The sequence below is a fragment of the Ischnura elegans genome, chromosome X (genome assembly GCF_921293095.1).
Source record: "Ischnura elegans chromosome X, ioIscEleg1.1, whole genome shotgun sequence".
In the NCBI taxonomy this organism is placed as follows: Eukaryota; Metazoa; Arthropoda; class Insecta; order Odonata; family Coenagrionidae; genus Ischnura; species Ischnura elegans.
Window position 1 is genome coordinate 15,244,467 of NC_060259.1, and position 26,176 is coordinate 15,270,642.

Consider the following 26,176-nt stretch of genomic DNA (forward strand, 5'->3'; position numbering starts at 1 on the left):
TGACCCGAACCACGTGACTCCGAGAACGAAAGGGGGGGCGGTATGTTGGCTACGCGCTCCGGCCGTAAGGGGCTAGGGGAAAGCGCCATCTACTGTATAAAAGATCTATGGCCAACCTATGCTGTCAAAATTGAAATCATGAACCTCTTCAACATATGTATGTAACATTATGTGCTTGTATGTGTTTATATATTAACATGTATGTTCAGAATTGAAATAGTCCAAAGAAATCGGCCTGAAGCCAATGGAAAATGGTGAACGTATGTCGGAGAGTTTTTGTGGAATATAAATAATAATAATTTATTCTCCGCAGACCATACAAATGTAGGTATCAGATTCGTCAGTACATAAAGTACAACATAATTATTTAAATACAAAGTACAAAAGCATCACAGTATACATGGGTCATAAAGAAAATGATTCAATTTAACATTGTTTGTGATCATCACTAAAGAATTTATTTACAGTATAATAACATTTCATTATCAGATACTCTTTTAAAGAGTTTTTTAAATACTTTTGTCGATTTTGTACACTTCACACTGTCAAGTAGTAAGTTATAGATTTTAGTACCCATAACCATAGGATTATTTGAAGATATCTTCTTTTTGTGAAAAGTTACATGAATATTGTATGCATTTCTTGTGCCATAGGGGTGAATTTCTTCATTAGTATTAAATTTATGAATATTTTCTTTCACCAAAATTGCTACACAATATATATACATAGATGCAATAGTTAATAGTTCTCTCATTAGTGGTTTACACGAAGTCCTTTGTGAAACACCCATTATACATCTAATAACTTTTTTTTGAACTAAAAACATTTTTTGGAGTAGGCTAGAGGAGGATCCCCAATGGACTATTCCATAAGAAGCTCTAGTGTAAAAATTTGAAAAATAAACAGTTTTCAAAACATCTTGAGATACAGTGTTATAAAGAAACCTAATTTGATAGAGAACAGAATTTAGAGTAGAGCACAACTCTGAAACATGTATTTATTTATTTATTTCAAACACCACCGAAAACAGCACTGTTCGGCCTTTACATCGGGGCTGATAACATTAACAATCACAAACATCCATGCCCTGGATAAGGGTAACTTACCCAGGCGGGACTCGAACCCGCGACCTTCGGTTTGGCAGGCGAGGACTTTACCCCGCCGCCACCGAGGCCGGCAAATTCTCCAGCTTCCATATTATTTTGCACATACAAGCCTAGAAATTTCACTTCCCTGGCAAGTGAGATAATGTTATCTTTAAGAGTTAATTCTGGCATATTATTTATACCAATATGGTTGAACAGCAGAACTTGTGTTTTACTGGCATTTAGTTTTAGTTTACTGTTTTGACACCACCCTATTGGAAATTTCTTATAAGTCTTACAGAAATTCTTATAAGAATTCTGTAAGACTTATAGATATCTATAAGTCTTACAGAATTCTGATAGGATTCTATAAGTCTTACAGAATTCTTATAGGATTCTATAAGTCTTACAGAAATTCTTATAGGATTCTATAAGTCTTACAGAAATTCTTATAAGAACTTTGCATTTCTTATAGAATTCTATAAGAATGTTGCGCAGGTCACATAACTTTCAGGTTTTTATCCGGCATGCATTTAAGTCACCATAACTTATGTTGGCAATTTATAATTATTTAAGAAATTCTTATAAGATTTTTTTTGGAAATAATGTGTAACTCTTTGTTAAGTAATGTTCTGCTAATTTATTGGCGTTTTCAGCATGGTATTTGACATAAATGGTTCCAAGAAGTTGAGGCTTCTTCTTATGAGACTTGTTAATATATATCCCTAAGAGCACACGAAAAATTGTACACTTATAAAATCTGTCTGTTTCGAGTCTACAGATTACTTAACCGATGGAAGTTTGATATGGGCCATGAATAACCACGATGTATACTACGATTGCATACGTTGCAGGATATGGTTGCCATGGAAACCTTGTTTGGTTGTTAGGTTGCTAGGTATTGCTTTTATATGTTAATCATTCACCATGTTTTTGTGTGACCTGTTTAATGAAATAAGTCGTGTGCTTCTAACAAAAATAAGGCATTGACCTCATTTGGTAAGTCTTTCAAAACTGGCATTCCTAAAATCATGTTACCTTAAACAGACAGTTTCGTGGAATTTTAAACTTTTCATCATTAATTTAGATAGACATGTATATTTTTCAGATTGTGACATATCTAATATAAGTGGAAGTTTTAATGAAAACAGTGTTTCAATGGACAAAGTGAGTGATTTAGTCGTCTCTGAAGAGAATGAGAATGAATTTGTATGAGTAAACCTAAATAACATCTGCACAATTATTATTTTATGGAAAATACATCAACTATTATTCTCAATCAGTGTTTCTGGGATTCTTATTAATTTCCCTAAATCTTGCACTAATTGTTAGCCATATTCTACCTATCCTTTTCTCCAAATGGCATCAAATTCCATTTTACTTTATTTATTTATTTCATTATCTATCCAAATCTGCATGTAGAGGTCATTCTCTCTGGTATCTTAAATAAACATTTCTCCTATGTATTTGATTTATCAATTTTTCCTTTTCCTTCCCAAATAATTTCTTGAAGTATCCCAAGTCGAACTTGAATTTTATTTCATTTGCTTCTTCAATTTTCCAGGTTAAATCATTCCATATTGCAATTCCTATATACATATTTCATTGCGTAGTGATTGCCATAAAGCCATATTCTATTATCAGTCCATCATTCCAGGATATCGTTGGTTTCATTGCTTTTATAGTTTGTTTTAAAATGTGGGGGGCGTTAACCCTATGCAGAACCCATGACCTGAAGGACCTCTATGGTATCTCGCATTGTCTGGCCAGTCAGGTGAACTTTACAGAACTTGAATATCCTTAAGCAATTGCTTGATGCACACTAAAGATAGACATTACATTTGGTACATGGGAAATCATTAGGTTTGCTGTGTACCAGATATAGGCACCTACATTTGGAAAAAATTAGGTATAATGCTAACTTTGTACTCTCAGGAGGGATGTAAATCTCATGTAGCTTTTTATAGAAGTTTGCACAAGTGTTTTAAGCATGATGATATGATATTTATAATAAATATTTCCATGAGAAAATTTCTAATAAATAACATTTTGTAATTGATACTTTTGATAAGAAATTTTTTATAAGAAGAATTCTTATAAGAAATATTCTTATAAAAAAAATGCCCAATTTCTGATAGGAAATTTTCTTATAGAAAAATTCTTATAAGAAATTTTCTTATAAGAAGAATTCTTATAAGAAATTTTCTTATAAGAAAAATGCCCAATTTCTGATAGGAAATTTTCTTATAAGAAATTTCCAATAGGGCAGAAATGCCGTTTAATGAATGTCGCGATTGCTTTGTGATTATCGACTGCAATGTGTGTAGTGTTTGCTTCCATTATGTTAATTTCATGGATAAGATAATAATAATATTTTACTGACGGGTATTAATAACCCAATGCAAACGTTACAAACATTAATGTGAGAAATATAAGAAAAAAACTTGAAAGTAATTTCATAGAAATATTATACAACATACACAGAAAAGTGATCTCAAAGAGATTAATGAAGAGAATAATTACCTTCAACATATTGAAAATAAATAAATTTCACTCTAGAATCTGAAAACAATATCAATAACACCAATGTACATGTTTAATATATTTTGTATGTGGGGTGAAATAAATAGCTTGCCTTAAAATATTGCAATATTGTACGGAAGCTTCTTAAGCTGGTCAATTGAAAGCCTGAAAATATTGATGTCCTTATAAGGACAATGAAAATTTTGTATACAATTATAGGAATAATTGGTGGTGGAGTGCTGCGGAATACTGAATGTGGCTGGGTTTCTCACACCATTGGACGGAAACCTGAATGTAATGGCCTGCAGCAACTCAGGTGCACCTATTGAACTCATAACTAACCTATGTAGAAATATAATATTTACTGAGATTCTTTTTCCGCACATATAGGTTTAAGATTTAACATCAAGAGGATTGCCACGTTGTCTAAATTTTGAAGACCAATCTGTACTTCAAAAATTTGAGAAATTTATACTGTACTCTTTCAACAAGTTAATATGAGTTTTGAAAAAAGGTGACCAGACACAGTTACAGTACTCAACAATGGATCTAATTAGTGAACCATAAAATACTTTTAAACAGTTAATATCCCAAAAATCTCAATAAAACCTTGGCTTGAATTATGGAGTAATGTAAGTTAAATTGAAGTTTGGAGTCAAAGGTGACCCCTAAATCCTTTACGAATTTAACTTCCTTTATGGAAAGACCCTTTAAAGAATATGAGTGAGTAATGGATGTTGACCCCAGTTAAAAGATATGTAAAAAACTTTGTCAGTATTTAAAGCCATTACATTGCCTTCACTCCATTTTATCAACCCATCCAAGCTCCTCTGTAACCTACAGCAGTAATCAGGTGAATTGACAGTGGCAAATATCTTTAGATCATCAGCATAAGCAAGTACCCAGGTAAAAATATTTGGTCTGTAACTAATCTGGATCTGGTCTGTAACTGGCTTGAAAGGCTAAATTTTGTTCTGTAACAGAACTGGACTGGATTTCAGAGAGGCAAAGGAAAATGGTCTGCAACTAGTCTGGAATTCTGGTCTGTAACTGTACTGTAATTTTCGATGGTCTGCATCTAGTCTGGATCTATTCTGTAACTATGCTGAAATATTCTATGAGTTTCAGCAGGTCTGGAACTATTCTGGAAAAATTCCAAAGGAGTCAACTGGTCTGGATTCTGATGTGACATGAGATCTGATATTTTATTTGGTCACCTGCAATTGCTCTTAAATTTATTTGTAACTGTGAAATAATTATAATGTATATTAGGCATTGATACTTAATGGAATTGGGAATCCTGGGCTATGGATCCATTGTGGTCAATTTTTAATGTACATTAATTTTTTTCAAGAAGAGTTAAAATTTTATATTTGTTATCTCATAGATGAATTTCACATGGGTTCATAGGTACCCACTGCCCACAATCATGGCTTATGGAGAGTTGCTTTATTTGGATAGCATTAGAAAGGGCTGCATCATAAATTGAGACTAATATCAGAAGTACTTATGATATTAGTCTCAATTTATGATGCAAACTTTGTATATGTATACAGTCATGGACCAATATCATTAATGAATAGGTTGAATAAAAAAGGTCCTAAGTGGGAGCCTTGTGGAACTCCAGAAGTTACTTTGTATGCCTCGGATTTGACTTGACCTAACTTAACAAATTGATGGCGATTAGAGAGATAGCTCTTAATCCAGTCTAGCAAATTACCAAAAGATGAGCTTGAATAAATGCTAATGAAAAATAGTGAGTAACGTACCATTTCATTAATTGACACCTCACCGGGACCATGGCCATATTTACCATAAGGCAAAATAGGCTCATGCCTAGGGGCGCCTTCTGTTAGGCAACCGGAGGCTGGCTCTGTACTGGAGGCGCCTCGAAGGGCACCGCCATCAGCAGGCTTATTATGTGGGTACCGTCTGCCTGCAGGTGCCCTCTTTGCTAGGGCTTTAAATGTGCTAAGTTAGGATGATAGCAGAACTTGAACTGTGATGCCATCATTAATGAAATTGCCAAAAAGAAGACAAGAAGGAAAGTTGAAGTTGTTCTCGTTGTGTTTGAGTTCTCTTCATGCATTTTGAAATTAGTTACTTTATACCAGTGGTTCCCAAAGTGGGTGCTACTGCCCCCTGGGGGCATTGCTGTAGTCTATAGGGGTGAAAAGTGCCAAGGGGGCAGCAGGGGGGCGCCGGAGGGTACTGACAATGTGGCAAATGCGAAGGTTCCGTAACCTTCCTTTTCAAGCTTCATTTCTAAAGTTTACTTTTTTTCCTGCACCTGGAAGTAATTTAAACCATGTGTTTTCTAACATTTTAAAGTAAGAACGGTTGAAAAATATTTCCAAGCCTTTCTTACACAAGGGAAACGTTTGAAGGGGTTTAGTCTTATTTGGTCTATCCTTGGGACAACTTCACGACACAGAGAACTTGGGCAGTGAAGCTCAGTGTGAATAAAACGGTTGTGAATCACAAATAAAAGAAACTTGAAAAAATAAATGTTCCTTCATTCACATTAGATAATACATATCACAAACTAGGAAACTGATGGAGCAACCTAACATTCTGTGCAAAAAAATACAAACAATTAAATATAAAACCTATATCCCCATTTGGGATATGGATCAATGATTGAACATAGAACAATGTGGATTTAGGCAACATACCAAGTAATTTCGAAACGAAAGTACCTATTTGGAATTAAAAAATTGGATATTTTCACCAAGGTAAGAAATTACACATTATATGATGCACACTGATGTTATTACATGAGGTGCATACATTTAAGTTATATCATTTGAAATGGGCTTCAGGAGCAAATACAGACATTCTTCAAGATCAATCCACTCAGCAGATAGCCAAACAAGGAGTAATTCAATAAATGCATTCCAGTGACGTTTTTACTCAACAAAATTAAATATGTATCACAACAGATTAGTACTTGCTGCTAATTCTAAGACAAATAAGGAGTCAACACAGGTTTTAAGTCCATAATCTAAAATAGTTATCACCAATTATTGTTTCAGTACAGCAAAATCAATGCATATGAATAACAAACACAACATATAATAAACTTATACTCTAGAATCAAAAGATCATCATAGTTAAATTGATTATCCACCCAAGACGTAGGCATTGTATTACATAAATAAAGATTATGCATAAAAATGCATTCTTGAAGTAGTCTCACACAAAATCCACACTAAAACTAGCTGATCAATTGTGGCATAATTCTTCATGAAAGGCTCCTGGAAATAATTTCATGGCTGGATCACAGAAAATAGTAACAAAACCACTCTATACAGTTTGGCAGTGGTGGCTCATCCTTTGAGTTGCAGGTTGGCCCTAACCCCGAGCCTCACATTATATCTTTTTCTTCATGACTTTGTTTTCTCTATGATTTTATTACGTAAATAATAAAATGGATTGCAGACCAGATCTTCATACCATATGCCTAATCCCTTTGACGATTTCTAAGTTACTTGGTAACCAACAGTAATAAAATCAATATTATTATTATTGGTGGACATCAGAGCTATGCTCATTTCAGGAATAATAACTGCATTGTTTCATGCTCTGCAGTTCCATGCATCAAGCAGCAGCACATGTCCTCTCACTCTCAACAGCCGGCCTTGCAGCCCATAAAGTCCACACCCAGCAGAAAATATGGGCTTCATATGTGCAAGGATTAGCCCATTCACTGCATATGCCTCAACCTTGGTTACCCAACCTATGTTGTCAAATTTGCTGTTTGGAGTTATCTTGTACAGATCTCACACAGAATTTTTAATTTCTTATGCTTCTACTACATCACAAATGGATTGCAGACCAGTTTTTTCAATTACACTGGGAGTGTAAGCTCAGTATCAACATTGTCCTAGCAACATTTTAGTGCCTGAATAAAGTAGTTTTTCATTATTTTCAATGTTAACAAGAATGAATGTTGTAGCAACTGATTCAATCACCTCATGGTTTTCTCAGACAGATTAGTCAAGGGAAGCAATTAAATTGGAATGAATGAATTTGTCTTCTATATAATTTTATCGTGTATATATATAATAGAATGGATTTCAGACCAGTTCATTAAACCAAATTCCTATCACTGATACACATCAGAGCTATAATCATTATAAGAATGATGTTATGAATGAGTAGGTAGTCCTGAATATCTGTAACGAAGAGGAAACTAAGAGTTCATGGTTTAAAAATTAATTCAAGTCTGATATGCATGCAAAGAGTATGACTGTGCAGAGACAACATGTGAATCATGACATTCTAATTTCCTTAGTTGCACGCAGGTGGAAATTAATACTTCCAAAAATTGCTTATAATGAATAAATAAGTTAACATGCTTATGAAATAGTTTTCCATTTAAGGAGGCATTCATCTCAGATGAGATAAATGGAGAAAAAATTTAACCACAATCTATAGTAGCATGGATACTCATGCACATACTTTTTGTATGGTGAACAACGATGAATCACGTCTACACCATGAAAACGTATAATTAGTCTATTTAATAAGTCAACAAGTAGCACTGCAATTCTTGAACTGTGGTCATAAAATAAATAAAGGCTACAGTAACACACATGGCTGCACTTGGAAGGAGATTTGACGAAAAGTGATACTTAAGCCTCCATCCATCATGAACTACCGCAGCATTGTGACAAGTGTTAGATTTCCATGGAAAAGCTCAGCAGCAAGAATAACTGCCATTATGCAGTGCAGGGGCATATGCAAATCCTCATTTTTCAGGGGGAGAGGGATTGGCCCTCCTCATTCATGTTCATCCCTTGAAAGTTAATATAATAATTTATACAAATAATATTGTACATGAAGGAGTGCCGCAGCATACTGTGGCCAAGCCATCATGCATGATTCATTACATTCAGATGATCATACAGAATTTTTCTACATTTTCCCAATTTTGCCAGGGTGGGGGAGGGCCTGGCTCCATTCCTTATGCCTGATGAAGGTAGGCACGTCCCATTATTTTCAGAAAACTTGCTACCAGTGCAGTTTTGATAATTTTACCCTAGGCATAAGAGTCCTTTAAGTTACTAGCATTGAGCACAAAGGCCAATTATCAAAGACTTTCACTGTTGCAACAAAAATAAAAACCTTTCACATTCGGTCACTTGCAATGAGGCATGAAGCTCCTTAAACTAAACTTTAAATTAAACAATTTCAAATCTCCACAGGACAATACTACTCTAACAGTAGGAATCAGATGATATTACACTTATGGTTTCCTTTTCAAACTATTTTAGAATTAAGTGCCAAAATTGATTGGCAAAAAATTATCTTAGAACAGTTAAGTAGACCAAATACAGTAAATGCTAATGTGCATTACTCTTGGTTAGTGAACAAAATTAGAGTACGCATTTGAAAAATGGAAAATGAAGAGGTTTTTAATCTCACTCCTTACTTTAAGTCAAGACTATGGTAAATACTATCAGAGGCAGATTAAGTAGGGGGTAGCTGCCCCCTTTAATTTCTGAAAAATTGTCAAGATGGGTTTCTTTTGGGTGGCTCTCCAATGAAAGTTTTTATACCATAAGCTTCAAAAATGTTGAAAAATGATTGAATATCTGGAAGGCAATTGTCCTAACACATTAGACCTCAGACACATTAACGTTGGAAGGTATTTCATGCCACAGAGGTGTAGTGGTAACAAACCCCATCCCCAAAACAGCGACCTTAATCTGCCCTTGATTATAACGTAGGAGTAACTGCAGTAAACTTTGGACTGGTTTCTTTGGCCTAAAAAAATTTACATGCTGTTCAAACAAAAACCCAAATCAATAAGATGTAAAAAATACACATGTAGCTTGTTAGAAAAATAATGGACCATATTATATATTTAGCATCAGAAATACAAATATGACTTTTGATACAGAAAGATTTTTCACACTTAAGTGATTGTTAGTAAAAGAGTAGGTATTTAAAACTTGCAAGTAAACTTCATCCACTCAATTCCATCATTTACAACCTTTCACATTCTTGAATTCCAGCCCTTACCCAGAATCCTGATTGTAACTCCAGAACAGCTCATTCGGATTTGTAATTTGCAGAGAAACCACTAGGTTAAACTGTATGGTTAAACCATATAATATAATCATGTTGAGATGTTATAGAGGTATTGCATAGCGAGAATATGATAAGATGGCTACCCACCTTACTCAATATCAAGGCTATGTTTTATTAACGAAAAAATGCAGCTCTGCCCCATAAAATTTGAGCTCCGTTACTAGGAAATTTAGAGTGATCAATATGAACACTATAACACTAAATTTTGATGAACCCTTGAGAATCAAGGAACCAGACACATCATCTGATACATATTTCTTCTATAAACTAAATAATTTATGGCCTTTCTACATGAAAAAAATGGTTATCAGCAAACAATACAAAAAAAAGTTTCTTGGCATGAACTCATTTCATTTTTAATTACAATGAATCTCAACACATGGTTGATTACAGGCAAATCCATCAGCTTACTAAAGGATAGCACCATTTATCCCATTTGACATTATCAGCAATTATCCCATTTAACATCAGCAGCTCATTATCATCCAAAGGCAGCAAAGGTAAATTAGTAAGATTTCATGAATGGCCTACATGTGTTTAGTATTTCACGAGAAAATTGATTATTTCATCCAAATATTGGTCCCAGCCATATCTGAACATTTACTTCCAAGTGCTTGCAGCCCCAAAGCCTTGTTCTCCATGAATAGGTCACAGAGTGAAGATAACTGCCATTTTCCAATATGACATTCATCATTTAAGTTCAAGTTACATTCACACAGATTAAAGACCTGCCAATAATTCAGAAAAGCAAGTGATGCAAATGGAATTAAATAACAATTTTGATTAATTCCAAGGACGTGCAGCATGGTTCACCTCATGTTTTCATTTCCTTGGAGTGAATTTGAAAAATGCTGCAAATAATGAGCCAATTTATTTACATCTTTCTGGCAGTGTACCAGGAGGCACAGTTGGTACTTAGAAGAATAGGTAGGTAGTTATTTGATGCTCATTTCTTACTTTCAGGATTCCACTAATCATCTACTGTCAATGCCATAGAGCAAAAATAACCATTTGAATTAAATACTTTTCAGCTACAAAATACAACTGATTTGAAATTTTTTAAACAGTTCAAATCACCATATGCAATTACATGGCTTTCTAAAACCTGAAAACGAATCTAAAAAAAAGCAAAGGCACATTGAGGCTTCCCAATCATGAACCTGCTTTGTACTCTTTCCCCTTCCCACCACACTGTGCTCCAATAGCATCAATATGCATGGTGTACACCATCTAAGGCTAGCTCGTAATGGACACAAATTCATTGCAATAAGCTGGATTACCATGTGGGCTAGCACACAACACTGCGTGGGGGCTGACAGAGGCAATTATAGAAATATGGAAAACAATATTTAGGATAATCATGATGATAATTTACAGACAAATTTCATTTAATCTTGTCAGATATCTCTCAGATCGTACGGCAAAGAATTACAATAGCCAGCCCATGAGAGTGTTCCGCAATGTAGCAAAGACTGTAACTCAGTTGGCTTCCATTCTTGGCTCGAATGGGTGCTCAAGTGGTTCCTTTGGCCACACTAATACGCACAGGATGAATGGAAATCGTTCACAGTCTCAATTGCTATCACTCGAAAGAGGGAATACCTTGGCGTATGACTAGGGACATAAACCTTTTGTAATAATCATTAATAACAAATAAATAAAAACATGAAACATTTCAATTAAAACATTTTTTAGTACTACCACAGCCAATAATATGCTCTCATTTTTCTTGGAATCAGCAAAAATATCATCTTTGGCCACACACAGACATTCCACCTGATTCCCATGAATTTCACCAATACAGGAAAATACCTCAATTGCTACTTATTTTTGGTGTTAGCACCTTTTCTAATAAGTTATTTTTAAGAAGATTCCACCAAAACTGCAGGAATCAAAACAAATATTTTTTTAGAATATAGCTTTAAAAATGGCTTTGCTTTCATAGATAACATCTTTCGTGTTAAATAGAAAAATTAAAACAGACCGAATGTGTACAATTCAATGCATTATTTTTCAAATTGATAACTTGTCAAACTTTTTGAGCCAATCGCAAAGTTACTTTATTTTACTGACAAGTTTTGAGTTCAGGGCCAATATTAATTTGCTAATACCTCAGAAATAAGTATGGTAACATGTAGAGATGGGTCGAATAGCAGATTTCTCGAATTCGAATATCGAATTCGAATATTAAATCATGGCTCGAATATTCGAATACCTCGAATTTCGAATACCTCGAATACTAAATGATGAATGCTGGAATGTTTGACTCGGTTGCCTATGCAGCAGGCAACACAAGATTTTGGGGAGTAATTTTGATTTCCTTTAAATGATTCAAACAGGAATTTAGCTGATTAATGAATATTTTAATTTTATGGAAACAATTGGGCATATAATTAATTCAACTAACATCGCTTTACCCCCACTCCTGCTGCCAAGTGCTAGCTGACAATCTGAGGCATTTTGCAAAATACAAGCTCTTTTCCACCGAATTTTCTTCAGTTATTTTCAGTCCATCTTTGGGAGTTCTCACGAGATAAGAAGATGAATTGGAATTGCTATCAGGGAGAAACCAAATATTCTGAGAAAATATCCTTTTGTCTGTGACTTTAACAATAAAGATTTATAGCACCACTCATAAATTGTAACTTGATATATGTTTTCGGAAAAAAATACCGCATCAACTTCCGAGAAGCTCTGCTGCTCATATCGAGTTTCGCCAGAATGCTAAGTCTCCGTCGTGTTTTGACATTTATTTGTTTGCGTAAAATGCTTAAATAAACTCAGAAATACGTCGTGTTTGGTCTTATTCTTTTTGAAATTACGCGCATATTACTAATATTTCAATTCAATAAAGGTGTAACATCAATTGACGAAAGTCATTCTTAGACACCCTTTGTGCTAATAGATGACTCATGCAGCGGTTGACCTCCACAGAAATGGGGAACTTCGAAGCTGGTAGGAAAAAAAAGGTCAGTGGGGGAGGAATGGGAGGGCCCGAAACACGTTTCTATTGTTCTCGCGTATTTTTTCGAAGCTAAGGTCTTCGTAATATGATCCCTGCGCGAGCTGTGACCTTTTTTTTATTTTGAAGAAGAGGAAAGCCTCAGAGGGGGGGCTAGTGCTGAATGGAGAGGGATACCGGACCTTGGGAAATGCGCTAATGTAAGTATCCCACGGTACTCACACAGCAGTTGACCTCCAGAAATGGGGAACTTCGAAGCAGGTAGCCAGAAAAAGGTCAGTGGGTGAGAAAAGGGGGGAGGGCGTGAAACACGTTTTTATTGCTCTCGTAACTCGATATTTTTTTCGAAGCAGGGGTCTTCGTAATGCGATCCCTGCGCGAGCTGGGACCTTTTGTTTGATTTCGGAGAAGAGGAAAGCGTCAGAGTGGTTGAGGCGAGTGCTGAATGGAGGGGGATAGAGGATCGTGGGAAATGCCCTAAGGTTGCTATCCCACGGCACTGAGTTTCTCCTGGTGGGGGTAATCGGGGATTTTCGGATTTTTTCACCTGACTATTTTCGGTTCCCCTCGTCGAACACTTTTCACCGCTAAAATCCACTAATTTGATGCAATTCGTCAACTTGCGTAAAACGGCGCTGCGAGCACTAAATGACTACAGTTCTCTACATTTTTCCGAGTCACTACCAACGACGTGCGTGCGACAGTGTATGACGCGAAATTCAAAGTATTCGAGGTATTCGAGGCGGTACTTTTCGCATAACTATTCGAAATCTCGAATATCGAATACTTTCTAGTATTCGAGGTATTCGAGTATTCGCGGATACTATTCGCACATCTCTAGTAACATGCCATTGTGTTTTCATCACGAATCTTACACAATGACAAATTTTCATATACGATTTTTGTAAAACTGAAATTTGGATTTTGGCTGTAAATAACATTAATCCAATGCTTAAATGAGCATCACCACAACAACCCATAGAAGCTTAAATATTTAAAAATAGAATACAAAAAATATGGCCAACACTTGGTCTTTCAGTGGAGCCTCTTAAACATGTCCAACCCTGATGACTTTGGTGCTCAATGCCAATAAGCTGGATGCCACTCAATTCCCATGAACACAAACATGCATCCTCTTGCTTCCTTCCCACACACTGGCCACCCACCAGTGCCTTTTGAGTTAAGTGCTAAGGGACACTTAATTACCATTACTTGGACATAATGCCACAATATCAGACCTTTTCATAATTCAAGATGCCACTCCTATCTTTTCAGACATACTTGAGCCCTGATGCTATGGGATTTCAGCAAAAACAGAGAGAACACCTTGTGTGCATAAGCGACAGAACTTTACAAATCTTTCAAACTGAGAGACTTAATTTTTGGAAATGACAACCAAATTTCTCTCAAGACATTGCATCAATGCATAGATTTTGAACCAATCACATTTGATTAGGAAAAAGTTAACTTTTTCAACTCATGCTTGGTTATTCAGCAATGAAAAATGATTCCTGAATGTTTGTACATCTCTGAAGGTGAAAGTTATTGAAAATGCAGTACAAAATGCCCATACAATATCCTAAAGAATTAAGATGCTGATGAGAACCCAAATGCTGGATAAAATAAGAGAAAATATGATAAATTGTATGAATCACATTTCAGTTCAGTATTTCTCAAATTCAGATTCACTGATTCCTAGTGATTAAGTGATCATGGTCAGAATTTCTACATTAAATTTGCAGAAACACCTAAAAAGGGTTATGAAACAGATCTAATTTTTCAAGCTCACCAAAATAGGAAATATTAGATGAATTTTAATTATACAACATCAAAAGCTTCTTTCAACATATGATGCTTACTCTTAGTTGACTACATATTTAGGTTGATTACATCTAAAACATGGTACACCACTTAAAGGTATTACAAATATTGACTAGAGGAGAACTGAAAGGGCCTAGCTGAAAATTTGGCAGTCAAAACCATGGAAAACAATTAGAGATAAACAACCCTAAACATTTAATCTATTCACCTAACATCAATTTCCTTGCATTTGCAATTATCATAAAAGGCATGATTTAACTACACTCTTAAAAAGCTGTTCCATTACATATTAAATAACATTTCAGAATATTTCACATACCACTTCGAAATTAAATGCCACTTGTCCTCTCAGGGGCACAAGAAAAATATAACCAATGCTGCAACTGAAATATACACCAACTGCAGAAATAATGGAATTCAATAACTTGTAACGCATTCAATAACACATCATAATAGTAGTGAAATGATGTTGGATTTGGTAGACATTATTGTCATTAACAACAAAAGATTTGATACTTTATGTATATACAGAGACAGTTCTTTAACAATTGAAAGTACAATACACGGCAAAAGAAAATATTTTAAGACCTGTACGAACACCTATCAGTCATCATGTCCATTGAATATGAGCCTTGACCACTGGTATACTCCACTAGCACAGCTTGCATAAGCATAATGCTACATTGGGTAGGAAAATACAATTTTCTCATTATAAATAACATATTCATTCCTAATATACAAAACTACCGAGTATGTTTAAGGCAAAAGAAGACAATCTCCGTGAACATTGTGTAACATCTTATCCAATAAAATAACAATCACAATACTATATGGCGGAGATAACCACACTGCCTCTATATTCAGACTTGTAAAAAGGATTTGGTTCATTTTCAAATGTGTTCCTTGATATTAGAATTCAGTTATACATATAACTAAAAATATATTAATGCCCATCTTACATAGAGGTAAATTTCACACGTCAAAGGCTGTCAATGTTTCTTTTAACCGGTTCACCACCTGCAAGAAAAATTTATTATTACTCCAAGTCATTCACACCTTCCAGAATCTTAATAGCAAGCATTATGTGGGGGTAATGGTCTAAATATAAAATTTCTCACGACACCAAATTAGCTTATGAAGTACAGCAAACTCCCGATTATCCAGGATGATGGTGGGGAGTGGCGACACAAATAATCAAAACTCTCACTTTAATTTCTTGTAAATTTCATAATTTAATCAAATCAAATAATCTATCATTACTTACGAACATTGTCTGTTATTTTAGATTTTCTTTCCAGAATCATTAAGAGCTTTCTTTTCTAAACTGCATTCATTTTAGCAGCATTAATGTGATTGCACTCTAATTCCTACAGCTCCATTTCATACGTACCTGGTTTCTGAAAACCATGCACCACGCCTGCGAGATCACGAATTCAGTAAAGGCGTCGGCATAAATGCTTCAAAACCACTGCACGACATCGGAAACTACACTGTCAGGCACCATGCAGCCTAGTCTCGTCTCGCACAAGTTGCCCAGGATGCAACCAATCCGGGATGATGCAACTGCTGCGGGATGCACATCCATGAGGGCAATCGTGCACTGCGATGCTTGGAAAACCGGAACACAGAACTCTCGTGAACGTAGCTGGTGCGCTCACGTCATTGCCCAACAGCAGATATAGCAATCCAGGGCCTACGGCAAATTGCCCATGCAGGCGAGTGCCTGGCTGTGAATCGTGCTATCTCTACTTCCACTTCCCCTGCTGCCTTCACTTCTTCTATTCCCTTCCTCTCCAGTTTCACCTTGACTAGTCACGGCATAAACATGCCCGAGTGCGACGAAATCTCCAACCCCCTTGGACCACATTCAACTGTAGATTGTCGTCTGGTGCGCTAGAGCAGACATCCAAGTGACCTTGAAGCATTCTTGTCCGCAGGCAAATAAAATAATTCCATTTTATGAAGGGAAATATAATGGAAGTAATCAGCCAGGTGTTGCCTTACACTAAAAGGCAAATATCAATATGGTGCTTTTGGGTCCAATTTTATTTAACCTTAAGTGCATTAAACAATGATTTGTAAGACTTCTCATCTTTGATGGCATAACAATATCATATTGCATTATTTATTTATTTATTTAATCCAGTCCAAAAAAAGCAAGAGGCCTATTGCAGAGGACTCCAATAACAGGAGAAACAATTTAATAATATTAAGCAACATAACCAATAATGAACAATTATGGATTAAATTATGGACAGACTCAATCAATTTTGCCAGTATTTCTACTAGAAACATTTCAATTATTGATATTCTTTTAAAATAGATTTCCAGGGGCCATACGAAGAGACCAGCCTTTGCATGCAATCATCTGGTAATCACATCGCTGCATTAAACTACTAAGTTGCACATATTTCCTATGGAGTGACTTTTAACACAGAAAGATTTGGGTTACTTCCAGGCTAAAAAAATTTCATTTTTGGAATATGTACAGTTGGAGTATAATTGAGTTTTGAAGGCAGGAAGAAACTAACAATAAGATTTTTATTAAAACACTCGGGATTTAAAAAATCATGAGGACAGAGAAGAAATGTTTACATTTCTAACATTCCCTGATGCAGGGAAGTATTACATAAGAGCATCAATTTATCATCTGGGGGTTGTTTCTGAATGGTCAGGTCCATCACATTCATTGTTATTCACAATTACTTAAACAGCATACAGTAAAACCTCAGTTGTACAATGACCTCAGTTATAGCAGGCTCCCGATTATCTGGCAGTGGTTTATCTGTGTTGTGGATTAACCGTGAATTAGTTTCACACTCCTTCGATTTTTCCCACAAACTTTACGGAAAATAAAAGTGAACAAAAAAGCACCAGGATTATTGCATTTTAATGTCTGACCATACTGAGCTTATTATTTCCATTAGAATTCCCTTTGTAAAACATAATTGTTTCATTTAGTTGCTAACAAGGAATGTTTCAAGTTTATTTGGATTACATTATCTCTATTACATCATCTCGAGCATTGCAGAAGACAATGAGTGATAGGAAAAAAACTCTTGATTAATTTTAAAAGATGTTTAAATGGTCAACCAATTGTAAATTAAGAAAAATGTTACCTATGATCTTTAAATGTATGTTTCATATCGCAAATATGCAACTACTGCTGTGGCCTCAGATGTGGCTGAATACAGCCTGAGGGAATCTGAGATTTTGTCGCACTCAGGCAAGTTTATGCCGTGAATAATCAAGGTCAAACTAGAGAGAGGAAGGGAAGGCAAGGGGCGAAGTGGAAGGAAGTAGAGATTGCATGAGTCACAGCCAGGAACGTAGCCCACGTAGACAGTTTTTCATGAGCCCTAGTTTCCTAGAACTGATGTTATGTGATGGAATGATTGCTTGCCAGTTGCATTCATGGGAGCTCCATGTTCCTCTTTTCCAAGCATTGCAGTGAGCAATCAAGCTCAGTGACCACGAATCCCTGGCCCATGGCGGTTGCATCCCAGGCGACTTGGACAAGACGGGACTCTGTGGCATGGTGCCTGACAGTGTAGTTTCCAATGTCACACAATGGTTTTGTAGCATTTATGCAAACCAATTTTCTGAATCCGTGATGATGCAGCCATGGATGCATGGTTTTCAGAAACCAGATCTTAATTAAAGCAGTAGGAATAGGAGTACAATCTTGTTATTGGCACTAAAAAGATAGCGGTTGGTAAAGAAAGTGTATAATAGTCATATGCAAAATATAATGCACACTACTATTTTTTGGCCCATTGAATATCCCCATGAAACTGCTTTATTGTCAAGTCTGCTTATAAGACTTAATAATAACCAAACAGAACCCTTTGCCCATTGAAACATTAATAGTAGATGGGTCGAATAGCAGATTTCTCGAATTCGAATATCGAATTCGAATATTAAATCATTGCTCAAATATTCGAATACCTCGAATTTTGAATACCTCGAATACTAAATGATGAATGCTGGAATGTTTGACTCGGTTGCCTATGCAGCAGGCAACACAAGATTTTGGGGAGTAATTTTGATTTCCTTTAAATGATTCGAACAGGAATTTAGATGATTAATGAATATTTTAATTTTATGGAAACAATTGGGCATATAATTAATTCAACCAACATCGCTTTACCCCCACTTCTGCTGCCAAGTGCTAGCTTACAATCTGAGGCATTTTGCAAAATACAAGCTCTTTTCCACCGGATTTTCTTCAATTATTTTCAGTCCATCTTTGGGAGTTCTCACGAGATAAGAAGATGAATTGTAATTGTTATCAGGGAGAAACCAAATATTCTGAGAAAATATCCCTTTGTCTGGGACTGTAACAATAAAGATTTATAGCACCACTCATTAATTGTAACTTGATATATGCTTTCGGAAATAAATACCGCATCAACTTCCGAGAAGCTCTGCTGCTCATATCGAGTTTCGCCAGAATGCTAAGTCTCCGTCGTATTTTGACATTTATTTCTTTGCGTAAAATGCTTAAATAAACTCAGAAATACGTCGTGTTTGGTCTTATTCTTTTTGAAATTACGCGCACATTACTAATATTTCAATTCAATAAAGGTGTAACATCAATTGACGAAAGTCATTCTTATACACCTTTTGTGCTAATAGATGACTCATGCAGCGGTTGACCTCCACAGAAATGGGGAACTTCGAAGCTGGTAGGAAAAAAAAGGTCAGTGGGGGAGAAAAGGGAGGGCCGGAAACACGTTTCTATTGTTCTCGTGTAACTTGGTATTTTTTCGAAGCTAAGGTCTTCGTAATATGATCCTTGCGCGAGCTGTGACCTTTTTTTTTATTTCGAAGAAGAGGAAAGCCTCAGAGGGGTACCGGATCTTGGGAAATGCGCTAATGTAAGTATCCCACGGTACTCACACAGCAGTTGACCTCTAGAAATGGGGAACTTCGAAGCAGGTAGCCAGAAAAAGGTCAGTGGGTGAGAAAAGGGGGGAGGGCGTGAAACACGTTTTTATTGTTCTCGTAACTCGAAAGCGTCAGAGTGGGTGAGGCGAGTGCTGAATGGAGGGGGATAGTGGATCGTGGGAAATGCCCTAAGGTTGCTATCCCACGGCACTGAGGTTCTCCTGGTTGGGGGAATCGGGGATTTTCGGATTTTTTCACCCGACCATTTTCGGTTCCCCTCGTCGAACTCTTTTCACCGCTAAAATCCACGAATTTGATGTAATTCGTCAACTTGCGTAAAACAGCAGCGCTGCGAGCACTAAATAACTACAGTTCTCTACATTTTTCCGAGTCAACTACCAACGATGTGCGTGCGACAGTGTTTGACGCGAAATTCAAAGTATTCGTGGTATTCGAGGCGGTACTTTTCGCATAACTATTCGAAACCTCGAATATCGAATACTTTCTAATATTCGAGGTATTCGAGTATTCGCGGATACTATTCGCACATCTCTAATTAATAGCATTGAAAATATCTATGGCTGCTACCGTTTTGTCATGACTGCAGCGCTAACCACACTTAAGCCATCACTCACCATGTTTTCTTAAATTTTGTTGCAACTAGCACAATATTTCAATCTTGCTGAGAATACAGCGGTGGAATTCACAAGAATTCCCGGACCAGGAATTAAACCACAGACCTTTGACTTTCCATTGATATCTTAGGATTATGTCAGGTGAGGTGGAAGGATAGTGGGAACTACTGGAGTGATTATTATACGGTTATTTATAGAGATGGGATGGTTCCGGTGCCCGGTTCTTGGTACTGTTGGTTCTTGGCCTGTGGAACCAGTATCGATAACTGATCGCATAAAGTTGGTACTTTGGAACTGACTCGGAGCCGTGGCAAGGATTTGAATTGCACCCAAAGCCGCAATGGTCTGCAGCATATTCAAGGCCAAAAGGTGAAAATAAATTTAAAAACGCACATAGGCATTACTTTCCACACATAGCATCCACATTTTTTTCTTTTGAGAGTTGCTCGCTAACACGTGCATTTAAGGGTTCGTCAGTTTGTCGCTCTTGCCAACATTGTAACATTCCTGTTGCCATGGTTGCTTTCAAACGAGCTCAATTGGGGGATCGGGTTGGTGTGGTGGCTAGTGTTGGCTTCCCACCCGGCGGGCTCGGGTTCAAATCCCGGCTGTGGCAGAGAATTTTCAGAGACTGCCCGATCCCTGCTTGAATGTTGTGTGGAGGACATTTCAAGCGCAACACTCCGTCCGTCGGATGGGACGTTAAGCCGTGGTCCCCTCGGCGCCTTTCGTTCAGAGCAGGCTAATGCTGACGCCGGGTTTCTCTCCACCCTTCCTTCCACACCCTTCCCTCATGGCGCAAATGACCTCATATGTCGGTCGCCTCCTCCAAATACCGTACCACCATACGAGCTCACTTGGAAGGTGGTGAGGTGGGAATTTTTGAACGAAAATTTGAAATGCAACATTTCCTAGATCACAATTTGAAAAATTGTACAGTGAGTCCTCGTTTAACGTCACTTACCGTTCCTGAAAAATGTGACGATAAACGAAATGACGTTAATCGAAGCACAATATCCCATAAAAAACAATGTAAAAAGTGAATATCGGCTCCTAGACCTCACAATTCCTATGCGAAAAAATTTTAGCGTATCATATTTGGGCCATTTCTTACGATGGGAATGCCAAACTATGGCATAAACACGAGTCCCTGTCTTCATTGACGGCAATACCAGCAGCGACGTACATCCTTCTCCATTTTTGTATCTTCCCGCGTTTGTTTTTTCGGCTTCGCTATGGTGGTCACCTCGGCATCATCGCCTGGGCATCATCATCGCTGAAACATCGTCGCAGTTACAGGAACCAAGATTATTGAGAACACGGCGAAAAAGTGACGACAAATACTCCGAGTTCTACCCGGAAAAATTCCTAGAAATCACTTTTCAGGTTCCAGAAATGTCAAGTAAAATTTGCTAAAACTTTACTTGACATTTACGCACTTAACATTTGCGCACCTACCTAAGAATTCATTTTGCAGAAAATTTGCTATAAACGTAATCGAAATTGACAATAAATACACCGTTTTACACTTAGTTTAGACTGACTGTATTACCGCCCACAAAACGAACAACCTGCAACGCCCGCCGCTTCGCATTTTTTCTCGCGCGAAATTTAAAAGACCTGACGTTATCGCGAAGCAAAGGTGCGATAAACAAAGGACGGTCTCAAAATTTTCGTGACGTTATCGCGAAATGACGTTAAATGGGGTGACGTAGAACGAGGACTCACTGTATTGTTATTGTCTCCTGCGCTTATAGATGACGGCAATTGAAAAAATTCTGCTGTAACAAAATATTCTCTCTGAAACTACATGATCATGTTAACAATTCATACTTAATTTCATCGATTAGTCTTAGTTGTTTGTGTTAGAACAAATTTTCATTTTTGTCTTGTATTAAATTCATAAATTTGCCATTGCCGAAAACTTTTACATGAGCATCTTCCACCATTTTTATTTCAAGATGCATGGGACATGCAGGAGAGAGAATTACCATAAGGGTCACGTGAGATTCTTTAGAGTAATACCCAGAAAAAGAATCCTGAGAATCTTTCAAGCTGCGTGATAAGGTGAGCAGTGGGTGCCACGATTCTTGATTTTGCCGTGCACAATTCCAGCACACATTGTGCACAAAGGGAGTCGTGTGCGAATGGAGCTGACTTCTACCCGCACAGTGTGTGTGGAGTGAGTCGTGTGTGGTCTACGGAGGGGAGGGAGTCGCGACTCACCAAATAAAACCCTCTCGCCTCACAGCACTATCGGCAGAGTCGCACATTTGAACTGACTCACTTGCACAGTGCCCATCACTAGTCTCTTCTGCACTGGCTGGCAGCTAAAATCGTGAACTCCTGCACCCCTAGGGTTAATTGATGTGGCAATAAAAATTCTGCGGGAGATGGGAGTGTTGCTTAAATTTCCCTCCAGCTGGTACTATAGAAAATATGAAAACTCCATTTCCAAAGTGCACCAAAAGTGGTGCCGCTCAAATCACAGCAACACTTTTGAATTCGACTATCCATTCCTCGTGCAATGCAAAATTCCCAGCTATACATTTAATGATTTCTTGGAAAATAGCCTATTTTGGCTGTGTGATTTATGAGAAAGTTTCACGATGGAAACCATGCTCCCATCTCTTCATACTAGCAGAATATTGAAGTTGCAGTCACGCCAAATTGACTTTCAGTAGATATGGAATGCATAAGCATAATATGAAGGTTAATTTCTGAAAAATAAAGAGATGGCTGCACCTGTCATAAGGAACAAATTTCAAATTTATACCTTATACATTGATAGAAAATGTTTATAATGGAAATTGTAATATTATCATAAGTTTTTGATCAAGTTATTAGGAAAAGAGTGAATTTGACAGAACTAAATGACAAGAGCTTCCTTCAAAATTTACACATACCATCCTATATAGGATGGTATTTTATAGGTTCCTATAAATTTAGTAACACCTTGATTGTACTGCCCATCATTTTCCTTACAAATACTTTCCAGGAAAAATGCTCACCCGGGTAGGCCACACTTGCCATTATAAAATAAGTATTAATTATAAATCATCATTCTCTCATTACCTTTTCATAGAAAGCTATTTGCTCGATCAGGAAACTCCTCATAGCTTTGTTTATGTCTTCAGCACTCTCACCATGGAAATGATCCATCTCAGCAAGGAGAGCATATGACACAACATCGGTCCTCCTCGCAACGTCATTCAGTTGATTGGGGTCCATTTTATGATCACTTGTGAGCCTTTCACACTCTTTACGCTTTTGTATTGCACCCTAAAAGGAGAGAGAAATCATTTATAAAAATAATAAGTTATTGACACATAACATTTACAGTTCATAGCATCATTACCAGCTACAAGTAAATTGGTGTCTCGTCATAGTCATACAGAAAAAACACAAATGCAATATACAAAAACCATTAAGGATATACATTAAAAACATAACATAAATTACAAAAATAAGTAGCCTTCATTCAAAAATTCATTCACATTATAATAGCTTTTTTCAATTAACATTGTTTTCATTTTATTTAATGCATCTTTTGAAAGTACACCGTTATTTGAATTGAGTTTTCCCAACATACACTTGTGAATTTTTACTCCCATGGGGGAGCTTTCAACAGCTTTCAATCCATGCATTAGTGTGTTAACACGTTGCGTACCGGGGTATTCAAATTCTTAGGAACACCGATTTGGAAATATGTGCCTATTAGGGCGCAATGCCTTTGGTTTAAACATGGTTAAAAAGCTAATGTTTAGAATATAACTTTACCCATTCAAACTTTATGATGCATCAATTCATTATGAATAACGAACAACAACTGAAAACGTACTAATGAATACGTATTGTACGCTTTCAAATTGTTTAGGTTGACGCGCCTAAATGACGAGAATCCTCGTCATCTGTCCGGAACGTTCGGGAAAAAAATGACGAGAATTCTCGCCATCCGTACGCAATGTGTTAAATAGATGCCTTTTTTCTTGTATAATGGTCATGCTCAATTTTATTTAGAATTAATAATGATAGATACAAATAATAATTAATATACAGGGTGTTTCAAAAAGGACTTTACAACTTTGAAAATTTATATAAACTTTATTAAACAAGGTACAGGGCTGGTTGTGGTTGTTTTAAAGGAAAACAGTATAAGTTTTGACTCGCGTAGTCCGCTAGTGCCTAATCGAGCCGCACAAGCACTAGTGACAGTTACGTTAAAGATGGCTGCCTTCACTGGACCGGAGCGTGCTAGTTGTGTGTTTTGGTTTGAAGAATCGAAGTCTCGACAACAGTTCAGCAAAATTTTCGTACCAAGTACGCTAAAGATCCTCCTAGTAGGCCTACAATTTATGAGTGGCATAGGTGTTTTGTAGAAACAGGGTGCTCAGTTAAACATAAAAAATCCTCAGGTCGTCCAAGCACATCTGACGTCGTTGAGCAAGTGAGACAAAGTTTTGTTAATAGCCCTAAGAAATCGACCCGCCGTGCATCTCGTGAGCTGCAAATACCACATACGACGGTTTGGCGTGTGTTAAGAAAACGTTTGCACTTGAAACCATACTGATATTCGCTTTTACAATCAATTAAAGACACTGATAACATTGCCCGTAGGAACTTCTGTGTGGAAATGTTAAATCGAGTGGATGATGATGAACATTTCTTAGATAACATAATCTTTTCTGACGAGTCCACTTTTCACTTGAGTGGCAAGGTAAACACACATAACTGTAGGATTTGGGGAAGTGAAAATCCACATGAAACATTACAACATGTTCGTGATAGCCCTAAATTGAACGTTTTTTGTGCGTAGAGCAAGAGGAAAGTGTACGGCCCCTTTTTTTCCAAGAGAGAACCATCAATGGAATAGTGTACCTTGATATGTTGCAACAATTTTTAATACCACAGATTGATGAGGATGACCGAGAACGAAATGTTTTCTTTATACAAGATGGCGCACCACCACACTATCTGACTGCCGTCCGGGATTTTCTAAATGACCACTTCCCAGGTCAATGGATTGGCCGTGATGCGCCAATTGCATGGCCCCCCCCCGTTCCCCAGACCTGACACCACTCGATTTTTTCTTCTGGGGTTTCATAAAAGATATGGTGTACGTATCTCCTTTGCCGGCCACTCTAGCTGAACTTAAGAGCAAGAATTTAAGCTGCTGCTGAGCAAGTTACATCTGAAATGCTAGTGAGAGTCTGGGAAGAACTCGACTACCGATGGGATGTCTGCAGAATAACCAACGGAAGCCACATAGAACATCTTTAGTTTAATGTAAAAAAACTTGAAGTTTTTTCCTTTAAAATAACACCAAAACCAGCTCTGTACCTTGTTTAATAAAACTTATATGAATTTTCAAAGTTGTAAAGTCCTTTTTGAAACACCCTGTATACAAATACTAAATTACAACTTAGATAGGGCTTTGACATCAAAATAATCACCTTGAATAGGTCTACTCTACTAAAAAGTGAATCAGAATGCAACAATACCAAGAGATTCAAAGTACTAAATTAAGTTTCATTATTTAAGTAATCTCTGATCAATGGATTTAGTTGAATCTTGCAACCAAGGATTTAGCAAATCTACAATCAGACCAGATTTCAAAATCCAACTGCAAGCATTCATTCTTAGATCGAGGCAGTGAACAGTAGCGACAACCCAACAGATCTCTCTGCAATCGCTCTCCAAGACACGCTTAGACTCCAGTCCGACCAGAGAGTTGTCCGATGACAGCCAAAAAGGAGGGGCAGAGAACCCAGCATGGATTGCAGCCAATCACTGCCCCCAAAATACACCTCACACCCTCACCTAGACATACAACGTTGCCAAATGCATATGAGGCTGAGAAACAAGCCTGAAACACCAAAACAAGCCCTTTCTTCGAATCACCAAAACAAGGGATTATTCCTTTGGGTCTGTCAAGGTCGTCGCCCCTCCTGGCTCCTTTCTTCACAAAAGCATTTTGTTTACATTGTAACGTGGGCATTTCCCTTTCTTACCTGGCAACCTTGCTCCCTACCCCTAACTAGGCCCTTCTGCCTGTCATTGGACTATTCTTTGCGGCCGGACTATATACAGGGGCAAACGCAATGCACCCGAACCTTGAGCACGATCCAAGGCTGAGGGATGATGGGGCCCTAGCATTCAGC

General features: G+C 37.1%; 1 protein-coding gene across 1 annotated transcript in view; it reads right to left on the bottom strand.

Moving 5' to 3' along the window:
- Window positions 1-13,500: 13,500 nt before the first annotated feature.
- LOC124170965 (sorting nexin lst-4) overlaps window positions 13,501-26,176 on the bottom strand; it is an 89,216-nt gene continuing 76,540 nt past the window's right edge. Inside the window, exons 11-12 of the mRNA XM_046550052.1 lie at window positions 23,091-23,297; window positions 13,501-15,507 (exon numbers count right to left, since the gene is read on the bottom strand). Coding sequence (XP_046406008.1) covers window positions 15,463-15,507; window positions 23,091-23,297 — 252 coding nt within the window. The 3' untranslated portion in view covers window positions 13,501-15,462. The remainder of the gene's footprint in view (window positions 15,508-23,090; window positions 23,298-26,176) is intronic.